Source organism: Loxodonta africana, chromosome 9 (genome assembly GCF_030014295.1).
Source record: "Loxodonta africana isolate mLoxAfr1 chromosome 9, mLoxAfr1.hap2, whole genome shotgun sequence".
NCBI lineage: Eukaryota > Metazoa > Chordata > Mammalia > Proboscidea > Elephantidae > Loxodonta > Loxodonta africana.
Window position 1 is genome coordinate 44,972,249 of NC_087350.1, and position 12,526 is coordinate 44,984,774.

Sequence of the window (12,526 nt, forward strand, 5' to 3'; positions counted from 1 at the left end):
TAAATGTCAGACATCCTGGGGCCAAGTGTTGTCCTTTCCATTTATTAGTTTTATGATGTTGGGCAAATCTCTTTTCTCTTTGCATAAGATCCCCAGGGTAGAGCACCACTTGCTTCATAATTTTGGAAAGTTTAACAGGATACCCTGGATGAAGATCTTTGTATACCAGAAAGCACTACAAAAGTATCACGGTTGTAAAACAAGTGATTCACTCAACAAATGGTGAGCGCCAACTACGTGATAAGCACTTCTCTAGGAAATAGGGCTACTGCGGTGAGCAAGAACAAGATGGCCCCTACACTGCTGGAGTTCACTATCTGGTGGGAAGTCACACAGTAAACAAGTTAATCAATCAACATGATCAACTCAGTGGATGATGAGCATTAGATGACAAGATAATGACAGAGAGATTGTGCTTAGAAGGCTGTTGTTGGTTGGTAGGTGCTGTTGAGTCGGTTCTGACTCATAGTGACCCTATGTACCACAGAATGAAACACTGCCTGGTTCTGTGTCATGCTCACAATTGTTGTCATGCTTGAGTCCATTGTTGTGGCCACTGTGTCAATCCATCTTGTTGAGGGTCTTCCTCTTTTTCACTGACCCTCTACCAAACATGATGTCTTTCTCCAGGGACTGATCCCTCCTAACAACATGTCCAAAGTATGTAAGATGCAGTCTTGCCGTCCTTGCTTCTAAGGAGCATTCTGGTTGTACTTCTTCTAAGACAGAAGTCCATGGTATATTCAATATTCTTTGACAACACAAATCAAAAGCATCAAATCTTCTTCGGTCTTCCTTATTCATTGTCCAGCTTTTGCATGCATATGATGCGACTGAAAATACTATGGCTTGGGTCAGGCACACCTTTGTCTTCAAGGTGACATCTTTGCTTTTCAACACTTTAAAGAGGTCTTTTGCAGCACATTCACCCAACGCAGTGCTACTTTAAATAGGATGATCACGGAAGGCCTCTCTCAGGAGATGGCATCTGATCTGAGACCTAAATGAAGAGAAGGAGCTGGCCATATAAAAATCACAGTAAGTGTTCCAGGCAGAAGGAACAGCTTGGACAAAGGCCTAAGAGGCAAGCTTGGTGGACATGAGGTTGGAAGAAAGGAAGTCAACATTACTAGAGTGGAAGAAACCAGGTGTGTATCAAGAGGTAGATAAGAGCCAGTTCACATAGGGCCTTATAGGTCATAGCAAAGGGCTTGAATTTTATAGGAAGGATGATAGGAAGTTACTAGAAAGTCTTAAATCAGAGGAGTGACATGCCAGTTTACATTTTTAAAGATCCCCCTGGAATGGAGTTATTGCTTAATGGATAGAGTTTCTGTCTGGAATGACGAAAAAGTACTGGAAATAGATAGTGGTAATGGTTGCACAACATTGTGAATGCAATTAGTGTCACTAGATGTACACTTTAAAAATGGCTACAATGGCAAATTCTATATGTATTTCAACACAATAAATTAAAAAAAAAAAAAAAAAAACCCTTTGCCTGCTATAAGAAAAACAGACTGTAAGGGGAAAAGGATGAAGAGGACATTTAAGAAATACTGCTATAGTCCAGGCCAGAGGTTGGCAAACTGGCAAGAGAACCACCTGTTTTTTAAGCCACGCCCATTTGTTTGTATTGTCTGTGGCTACCTTGGCACTACAACCGTAAAAGTGAGGAGTTGTGACAGAGATGATATGGCCCACAAACTTTACATATAACATTTACTATCTGGCTCTTTAAAACAAAAGTTTGCTGACATCAGTCTGTGCCCGAGATAATGGTAGCCTGGAAAGGGGTTTGTTGAAAAAATTTTTTTTTACAAACTAGATAATTAGAATACAAAAATACACTGGTGATATAAAGCCCATCTCCTATGGCCAAGTCTCAGGGCAAGCGGTCACTTGCTTTAAAACAAAATGCTGTATAAATCTTGCCAAACAGCATTCAACCACAGATTTGCAATCTTGCTCTCCATATCTGTTTTGGATGAGCTTGTGAAAGTTGACTAATTTAAGATCTAAATGCTACGTCAGCTGATAAAGCAGGTGGATTTAAAGGGTGGGAAGGCTGCAATGGCTGGTGTCCCAAGGAGACCCTTTCATCTACTGCAGTAAAAGGCTGCTTGGGGGCTTTCAAGATTATTGGTCTAGTTGTTTTGAAAGACTGCTGAAAATGTTAACAGCAGATAGTAAAGATGACCCCAAACCAGACAAAAAAAAGGAGTGCAGGGGCTTCTGGTTATCAGTGAGTCCCTCAAGAGTGTGCACATCGAACCACATGCAAAGACAGGACCCCAAACCTATGCTCTACACATGAGGCATTCTCCCTACTCCCTTTTGAGGGTGTCTCTTGGCTTCCTGGTCTTTTTCCTTCCTTCCAAAGTTGTTAAAATGTTATTCCTGAGTCCTTGGCCTTCCTTAAAATTTATATAGTATGTGTCTTTTGTTGCTAGGATATTATCTTCTTTCCCAAAGCCGATACACCAGAAGTGTTACAAAAGACTCCTGTTGCTAACTTTGATTAAATCAACACATGTTCTTCTAAAATGTGACTGAAGTGGTCAGGTCTGTTCCTAATTCATGCTTGCTTCAGTCATCTACAATTTGGGAAATTTCCACTAAGAGAAGCAGTACAGAATAATGGTTAAGAGGTGAAGCTCCGAAGTCAGGTAGACCACATTTGAATTCTGTAAGTTACACCGTTACAGTATCTATTACATTGTATTTTATATTTGTTATGTTGTAACTTATAATTTCCACATAGTGTAAAGAAACAATATATTCCATTATTCATATAAATACAACCTTGTTCTAAGAAATGATTTAAAATGTTTAATGAGATAAGTTTTACTGAGTGCTGATGATGTGCTTTTTGTTATTAGCTGACATCAAGTCAGCCCCTGACTCAAGGCAACCCTGTGCACTTTCAAAATATTCTCATTTATCCTTCAAGATGACTGCCTAGGAGGTAGGTATTATTTCCATTTTAAGACAAAGAAAACTAGGGCTCTGGAGAGCCTGAGTGACCTGCCTGAACATCTTGTAAGTGGCAGTAATAATATCTAAACCCAGAGCTGCAGGACTCCAGAGTCTATGCTCTTAACCACTGCATAGAATGCCTCCATTTCTTCCACATTTCTTTTTTTTTTTTTAAATGTATTTCCTGAGGACTTAAAACCTAATGATTTCTAGTGCATAGAGCTCAAACAATTCCTCATGTCATAACTGGTAATTCTGAATAGTAACTGATGTAAGAGAAGGCAGGGTCTTCAGTTAATAATGGTGTAGGCCAGAAGAAAAGAAAGTCACTGAAGCCAGAATTTTCCAACAAAAACTTCAGTCCTCATTTGAATGCACAACCTTGAGGAGGCCCTGTTAGTGATTTTTTGCCACAGGAGTTCCATTTTGGGGGACAGGGTGAGGAGAGAATGGGTTATCACACTACCTGTGCTATTTTAAGCACAGCGATAGATGAAAAATAAATCAACGTCAGACACTTATGTCTATGCCTTCACTGCCAGTAGTTAGTGGAAACATGGGGGAGGGGAGCACTAGATCAGGAGTCAGTCAAGAGTCCTGGTTTTCCAACCAGCTCTTCAGGTGTGTGCTGTTGGGCAAATCCTTCAAGGGCCTCACTCTTTGGTGTCCACACCTGTGAAACGTGGAGGCAGACTGAAGCAGTATTTTTCCAGAGTACTACACAAGGTGATTTGGGGAGGTACATGTAGGAACATATATATTTGTTCTTACAGTTACATTCTATGCATGGAAGTTTCCCATTTGTGATAGTTTTATTTTTAAAATGTTTTAAATAAATCTTTTTATTTAATATTAAGTAAATAACATATGATAGCGTTCACTGATGTGGCATAAAGGTGGTATGCAAATCACTAAAGTTAGAGATAATGGCAATTAATTATTCTCAGTGCTCATTTTCAGGACTAATATCTCTGAAAAACAGGTTTCATAATCAGAGGAGTTCACTTTATAAATTTAAGTATTAAGCTGTGAATACTTCCACAACTTCATACTTACTAGAACTCTATAATAAACAGAAATAGGAAAAACCACCTGACTGCTGGAAGTCATCCATATACTATGTCCAGGCTACTACATATAGCTATTGTCAATCCTCAGGGATCTAGCAAGCAGAGAAGACAGCTCGCACCAGCAGCTAGGAAGCAGGAATCTAACTTGCTTCCCTGGAACCTCTGTTCCACCGTCACCCAGAGCGGCACTGCCTGGGCCCTGGAGAATAAATACATGGGCTGAGCTGAAAGTCTCTGCTCCCCACACCAAGAGAAAACAGCATGTGGCAGGGCTAAGAGTAACTCCCAGAAGACAGTTTCTGGGATCATAGTGAATGTGAGAGTGGGGGAGACAAGTCCTAATTCTGTATCCTACTACTTCATCTGTTACACCGAAGACAGCAGCATATAAGATTCAAAATGCACTTATAGCGCTTGACAGCGCCCTTATCTAAGCTACATAGTGACCTCATGAGGGAGCTACTATTTTCATTATTTCTGTGGGATCTGGAGCCAGTCTGCCTGGAACTGTACCCGTGGGGATAAGGAGATAACAAATGTAAAATACCCAGAACAATGTTGGGCACACAGTAAGGAACAAAAATGCTTGCTATTTTTTTTTAAACCTTTTATTGAAATATAATAACAGTAATGATAATACAGAAAAGTACATGAACTGTAAGTTTGTAGCTTGCTGAATTTTCACATGCTAAACATCTCTATGTCAATAACACCTAATCAAGAAACGGCTCCCCGGAAGCCTGTTTCATGTCCCCTTCAATCACTACCCATCCACCCGCCATGCTAAGGATAATCTCCTAACTTCTCCTATTAGCCGCTGTTACAAAAGTTACTACTATCATCAACAATTCCCATCTTACAGATGAGGAAACTGAGGCTTAGAGAAGTTAAATAACTTGTCCAAAGTCATCAAGATAGCAAGTGGCAGAACCAGGATTTGTGCAGTCTGAATTCCAAGCCTACCCTCTTAACCACTTCACTCTAGCACCCCCTGGGGATTTTGTGACCATCAAATGAGAACATATACAAGAGTGCTTGCCCAGCACATGGCTTCTGTGAATGGTAGCTATTGTTGTCACCAGAGATGAGGCCCTGGCTTATCCTGCCCTATTTACAGGCATTAACGAAAACAAGGAATTCTGTATGGCAATCAAATAAGATGACAACCTTTCTAAGTAGTTTTTCCTGACAACCTCATTCCACTCATGCTTGGAAAGAATTAAATACTCTCATATTTGTGTTTGCAAAACACTTTATAAACTACCTCTAAATAGCACTCACCTTATTGAAGAAGTTATTGGTTATACTGTCTCTCTACTATAGACAGCTCTTTAAAGAGTGGGTTTTTCTCAATCATTTTGGTACCCCCTAGGACAAACATTCCTTAACTGGGAGCTTTAGGGTTTATCTTCTAGAGAATTCATGAATTTCCTGAAATCACGTACATAACTATTTAAATACGTCTTGGGAAAGGTCCAGTGCTTTCCAGAGTCCCAAAAGGAACAACTTCCCTAACGCATAGCAAAGGAACATACATGGCACACAGAAGACGCTCATTAACTGTGTGCTGAATATGAAGTGGGTATAAAGAAGTCCATCCATAGGCAAAAAGCCAAGATGACCAGTTATGACTCCAAGCTGAAATACAGTTCTGGCTGGAACCCCCCTGCCCCCCTCAAAAGGCAAATCCATTAGTTTTGCATTTGAATCTTGGCTCTGACACTCACTGTGGGCAAGTCAACATGTCCCTTAAGTTTTCTCCTCTATGTTCTGTCTGATTTCTACTAGTATCTCTTAAATGCTTTGTTTGGATTTTATTGCAGCGACCTCAAAACTACTGAAGTCCCTCTGCTTAGAAACCAGGTTCTTCTTAGAACACAGAAGACACGGGTATGAGAACTACCGCATACATTAACTATTTGTGTGCCTCTGAGAAAACTGCTTTATTTCCCTTTGGCTCATAATTTTCAAATATGAAATGTCCCTGTCCTATCTCACCTGGTTGTTGTGAGGATCTAAGTTCATGATAAGACAAAACCAGCTGCAAATTTGTCTTATTTATCTTTGCACAGACCCAGTCCTAGCAAGAAACCATGGACTCAAACAATGATCGGTAATGTGGATCACATCACTACTTCCATTAACACTACTCAGTCTTGCAAGTGATTTGTTATCATCTGGGTGGGCACTGTAATAAAGCTGTAGCTCGTGTGTCCAAAGGATGTACAGGCAGCCCCTGGGTTACGAAGGAGAGCTGTTCATAAATCCGTCTTTAAGTCAAATTCATAGGTAAGTTGGAACAGGTACATATGGTTCTTATTCAGCATCAGTTAGTGTATGTTTGTCTTGGTAAATATTTTACCTTTCTATGCATATATAATACTTATGAAACACTTGCAAACTGTGCAATGTTTTCATGAACATCACATGCATGAATTCATTATTATGAGCCATGGTATATATTTAACTCAAATTTTTAATATAATAGGCTTTATGGCAGTCTATTCTTAAGTACGAGTTGTCAGTAAGTTGGATGTTTGTTTGTAACCCAGGAACGGCCTGTATTGGCTATTCTTTCCCAAGTGTCTTTACACCAAACTCTGAATGCAGAATATTTTCAAGAGGGATGATTCCAAGGTAAGCAATAGAGTAAAAGGATTGCAAAGAAAAGCTGGGGGGCGGGTGGGGGGAGGACAATGGGGGAGGTTAATCTCATACAACTCATAGCAGTCCTGTAGGACAGAGTAGAACTGCCCCATAGGGTTTTCAAGGCTGTAAAGCTTTATGGAAGGAGACTGCCACATCTTTCTCCCACAGGGTGGCTGGTGGGTTTAAACGGCCAACGTTCCAGGTCACTGTGAGCCGGAATCAACTCAACAATGGGTAGGCGAGATATCCAATGTAACCATTAGAAAGCAAAAGAACCAACATAACATGATCAACATTTTTTCCAGATTCAACTAGATGGAAGCCCTGAATGTTAAGGCTTGAAGGGACTGGTGAGATGACCTAGCTCAACATTTCTTGAACTTTGACCCATAAGATGTGATTTGGTTCCATGAAACAGAGGATATGAAGTCCCATAACTCCAGGTTATTTACAATGCATACCCTATACTCTCATAGTAGCCAATGCACATAAGCACATTAAAGGTTCCGAGAAGTCCTGTAGTAAAGAAGCCAATTCACCTTTATTTAACTCTGCATTTTCCCAAATTTATTTGTTCATGAACCCTTTTCCATAGAAGGTATATTAACAGCCTGTAGATCAAATGTCATGAAAGGGCGGCCCAGCCCAAGGTCACGCAGCTACTTGCAAGAGACTCAGATCTCCTAATTCTCCATCCAGAGTGCTTTCCATTAGAAACTTCAAATGAAAACCACAGGTGACCGGCTCACAATTTGGAAAACGATCAGGAAAAAAGCTGTCCACTAGGCACCCCAATGGGCAGTGTAAAACAACAGCAAGGTGGCAAGAATGAAGGCAAACTGGAGGGTCAAAGCCTTGTGCAGTGGGCAGCTGCTGCCACGCAGCATGTGAGAGTAGTGTGGCCAGATCTTTCTTAGGGAAGCTAGAGACCTTAATTTTTACGTGAAATCACTCTCATCTCTAAGTGTCGTTACTGTGTGGGTCAAGCAAAGCATGCTTGCAGGCCCACTGTGCACCATTCTCTAGCCTTATATCTTAAAGATAACTGTGACCTCAGAAGAAAACAAAGTTTGATAGTATACATGGCTTTCATATTTTAAAATAGACATCACAGCTGAAAATGAGAAAAGCCTTGGAGGCATACAGTTCATTTACCTTTTACTTTTCGATAACAAACATTAAGTTCAGAACTTCCATTAACGTGGGCAGTGACCCAAATGGGCTCTGCGACACAACCAAAACCCTTTACTGAGGACTCACTCTTTGCAGAGTACTCTACTGGGTCCCATCAAAGCAATGATACAGGAGCAGCCCATGGATTTTCTGCAGACACTGGTTTTCTTCAGTGTTTGGGAAAGCTAAAATGACTGTGCATGCAGGAGTTAATCCCTCATGAAATGCTGACTTGAGATATCCAACCACTGGGCAGGCACAACACAGTCCTCAGCATACCCACTAAACCCACTGCCCTCGAGTCGATTCCGACTCACAGCACGACTTAAATCTGTTGAGCATTCAGCACACCTGCCTTTGCCATGAGTCAGATACTGCATATATTAAATGAGCAAAGGCACCTCTCAAGGAGTATCCAATACCGAATGAATGGAAACTTTTTCTTTTACTGGTGGATGTACAATGTTCTCTTAAAGAAAATTCAGTGCTTATGTAAAAAAGCCAGCATCTTAAAGCACGGAAGTCCCAAATCTACCCAAAGTATACAGCACACACCCCAAACCATCTACTACTCTGGTTCAAAGTGTGCCTCTGGGAGGCATCTTCTGGAGGACTGTGGAACTTCTGTGGCACCATACGAACCAACAGTTCCAAAAAGATGTCAGTAAAGAGTAAGGTGCAGGTCCAGAAATCTGTCAAAAGGTTGCTTTCCAGTGACCACGCAACAGACAGTAACCTTGATTACAATTAATTGGGTCCAGGGCTGCCATGATGCCCAACTCCATGAAGCACCATTTTTATTGTATTCTACATGAAGAAAATATTCTGGAGTTCTGCAATGCAGAGGCACTGACTGGGTCTGGATCAAAACAGGAGCTTAAAGTCATAAAAAGCATTAGCAGTTTGGCAAGAGAACTTCTTCTGTTTAGGTGATGAGCAGCAGACAGCTGGCCCAGCTCATGGAAGGCTGCTGGAAATCTACAATATACTACTACAGAGTTACACCATCCTCTTAACATGCGATTGCACTCAATGATGGATGCTATTAAACTACTGGCAGTGGATTTTCTGGGAACATTTTTATATTTAGAAAAACTAAACAAAATAGATTTGCATCTATCATCTCCTCATCCTTGTAACTTAGGCAGACGGTCAGGGACAGAGGTGCAGGATGTGGCCAGGGAACAAAATGATCTACTCTGCACTTGAGCCTACATTCTGCCCTCATTAGGACCCTGCCCTCTCTAAGCAATTAGTGGAAGATACACTTTCTGCTAACCAGCCAATGACTTGGGAGAAACAGACAAGATGTTTTTTAATTGCCAGCAGTTTTAGATCTTCATCCATGGGATCAAATCAGATCACATTTCCATACTTCTGACTTTCCTACAGAATGTATATAAATTACCCATCTGTGCCATCGGACTTCACACTGTTGGGGTAAATTTTTAATTTTCTATGACATCTTCAGAGATTCTTTTCCAGTCTAAGACTATCGAGCTCTAGCGAACTAAAAATAACAAGTGGTTCACTTTGTCAGAAAGAATCCATAGGCTATATGAGGCCTTAAGATGCCAGAAGGGAAGCTTAGTGGATTAGGTGGTAGGCTCTACACATCAGGCTTAACAGAAACTGGAGGTTCAAATCCCACCATGGTTAGCTCAGGCTCTATCATGCTCACTAGGTAAACTGAGTATTAAATATCTTACAGCTCTACCACAAACTTATGAAGGTCTTGCAGATTAAGTCCCCAGCATGTGATGATCATACCTAAGAGCTTTACACGTTTGACAGCTCTGACAGCACAAAGTTTTGCAATCATTTAAATAATAGCACATACTGCCTTTTATCCCCACTTTTACCTGGGGAAAAACTGTATCTCTATTACGTGTGCACACAGTGGAGTAGAACTACCACCATTCAGATACCCAAATTATATAAGATCTTATTACGTAAACTCTACTATAAGCACACATTACAGATTTCTAACATTTCATTTTTAGCCAATGCAAATCTATAAACCTGAAATTACCCACAAATCTATTTTTTGTTTAGTTTTTAAAGACCACCAAATCCTTGGAGATAGTATTGACCTCCAGCTGTTAACATTCAGAAGTAATACATTTACAGTACTGTCTCCATTAGCCTTATTACTGCTCCAGTCAACGATGCATTTCAGAGCTGGGAACACTTCCAAGGAAGTTTTCCACTGCTAGTAGTAAACACCACTGCTTCAACAATTCACATTAGGTCAGCATTTAACAACGGGGTCTCCCTCTCTCTTGAGCAGGCTGTCCAACACAAATTCAACCTCTGGCTCAAGAGAAGCGGAAAGTCTTCACAATGGTTCAAAATTCATTTTATGTTCAACTACAGGCTTTTTGCAAACTGAGGATCTGAGCTCTTTTGAGATAGTAACTAGGATTCTTCCTTGACACAGAAGGCCAACAAGATGATTGTCACTTATCAGCACAGAGGGAAAGACATTCCATATTAGTAACCAGTAGCAAACAAGGTTCAGGACCTGCATCGTAGGGAGGACTGTAGTGCACTGGCAAGAAGAGTGGTGGAAGGTGAGCTGGATGGCATGTTCATCCACTATAGCCACTGGGCGACTCTGACATCTAAGGAAGATGGATACTCGCTAACGTACTGGCTGGTGCCTAGGCAGCAAGTAACAAAGCCTCAGATAAATTTTAGGTGGAACTACCGGTTTGTAAAGTTCTGGGATCTGATATAATGTCTACACGAGCATCAGTATTAAAATAAAAAGTCAGTGTCTGAAAAACAGGGTTCCCTCCCCTGGAAAACTGGAAAGAGATGTAGAGACCTATCTTCAAGTGCCCAAGTGGAGACCTTCTCCTGACACAATGAGTCCTGCGGCTTTCTGTCGGGAACCTAGTGGTAACGAGTTACAGTTTAACTTTCAAAGTATCGGTTAGTGCACCTACAATTAAATAAGAAAAGTGATGAATGTAAGACACTCAGCAGACGAAGTTTAAGTGTTAGCGCTAACTTGTCAGTAAGTTTTACACATAACACAAGGACAAAGTCTGTTCTAAGCACCATGCCAGAAGCCAGAGTATTTTGGCAGGTCCCATATTCATTCTCCAGGGAAGCCTGCAACCTCTTAAAAACCCGTTTAACTCTGACAAATTGTACAAAGTTGTCAGATGATAAAGTTTCTCTCTTGGAATGAATCCGTACCACTTACAGTGCCCACATAGAGGTAAAACTATGGCCATAGAAACCTATCTCTTGGAGACCACTCACACCCATTTAGCACTCCTCCCCTCCAAAAAGTACCCATAAAAATAAAATACCCTCAAGTTTCTTCCACCCCACCTTCGAAATACACAGAGTCCAAGAAGGATGTTTTTTCAAGTTTTAAGAAGCTACTGGGCCTGGAACGGCTGCCTTCTGTCTACACCCGGATCCTCACCGTCAGCTCTCCAGCCCCCTCCCCTCATGAACTTCAGAATCCCACGCTGACTGCCCTATGAGTCCGGTTCCGGCGCGGGGGCGCGACGGGGGCCAGGCACCCCAGGCAAATCCTTTCTCAGCGGCTGCAGGCACCTGGGATACTCGCCCGACAGGCTGGGCCTGGGCCTCCCCGTGGCGCCTCGTCCCCCGACTCCTCCCGGCTGCAAGAACCCCACGGAACGGCCTGGCCCAGCTGAGGCGTCGGCCCAAGCTACCTCCCGCCCCCAGGCCCGACCCCCTTCTCCCCACTCGGCCCCGCCTCGGCCTCTCGTGCTCCCACCAGCCGGCAGAGCCCGTACCTGCCGGACCCGGTGCAGAGCGTCCACGAAGCCCTCGGCCTTCATCCCCACCGGAGCGCTCTGCCCCTGCACCAGCTCCGCCATTACCGCCCCCGCCGCCGCCGCCGCCGCCGCTCGCCTCCCCCGTCCGGCCTCCCGCTCCGCTTGGGGACCCGTAGCCGGAAAGGGAAAATCACTCTACTTCCGGCGGAAGGGAAGCCGGGACCCTGGATGCGAGAAGAGCCGCGTTTGCGAGGCGGGGTCAGGGCGAGCGACTGGAATCCGGACGGATACTGGGGGCGGGGCCAAGGGCGCGGGAGGCGGGCCCAACGCGTGAGGTAGCGGTCGGATCCCGAGGGGCGTTTCCCAGACGCGATTTTGTCCAGGGCCAGCGATAATGTTGTGGCAGCTCCTTTAGGTTCCGAGGTGTCCCCGAGGTGTCTAGCTGTTGACCGTTTGGAATCTCAGAGAGGAGTGCCTTGGCTTTCCCATGACAGCACCCAGCAGCCGTGGTTCGCTAAAAACCTGACCCCTGCAACCACTCCTCGCAATAGCCATTGGCTTGGAATATGGGGACCCAGAATGAGTTGTGGAGGGGAAGGGACAGCACCACAAAATGCCAGTGTTGCACGTTTGTAGGGAGTTCCCGGCCCGAGTTCTTGTATGGTATTCAGCCTGCACGAGGATGGGCCAATGCTACTTCCCTGGGGTTGCCTGGTGACAGTGCTCAGGAAGGACGCTACTACTGGAAAGCCAGCATGGTGTTCTGTTACGTATTCCTTCACCAACTCTGAGACTCTGGGGCAACAGGAAATACCACAGGACCATCATTGCTTCCTTGCCTGCTGAATCAAAACCATTTTGCAAGAGGGCTTCTTGGAATGCTTAGGTAAT

The 12,526-nt window shown here is 43.2% G+C and overlaps 1 protein-coding gene across 4 annotated transcripts in view; it reads right to left on the reverse strand.

Annotated features, from left to right (window-relative positions):
* The window catches only part of FUBP3 (far upstream element binding protein 3), a 59,045-nt gene extending 47,268 nt beyond the window's left edge, over nt 1–11,777 (reverse strand). For all 4 annotated transcript variants that reach the window (XM_064291325.1, XM_064291327.1, XM_064291326.1 and 1 more), the window contains exon 1: nt 11,654–11,777. In XM_064291325.1, coding sequence (XP_064147395.1) covers nt 11,654–11,737 — 84 coding nt within the window. In that variant the 5' untranslated portion in view covers nt 11,738–11,777. The remainder of the gene's footprint in view (nt 1–11,653) is intronic.
* Nucleotides 11,778–12,526: the final 749 nt, after the last annotated feature.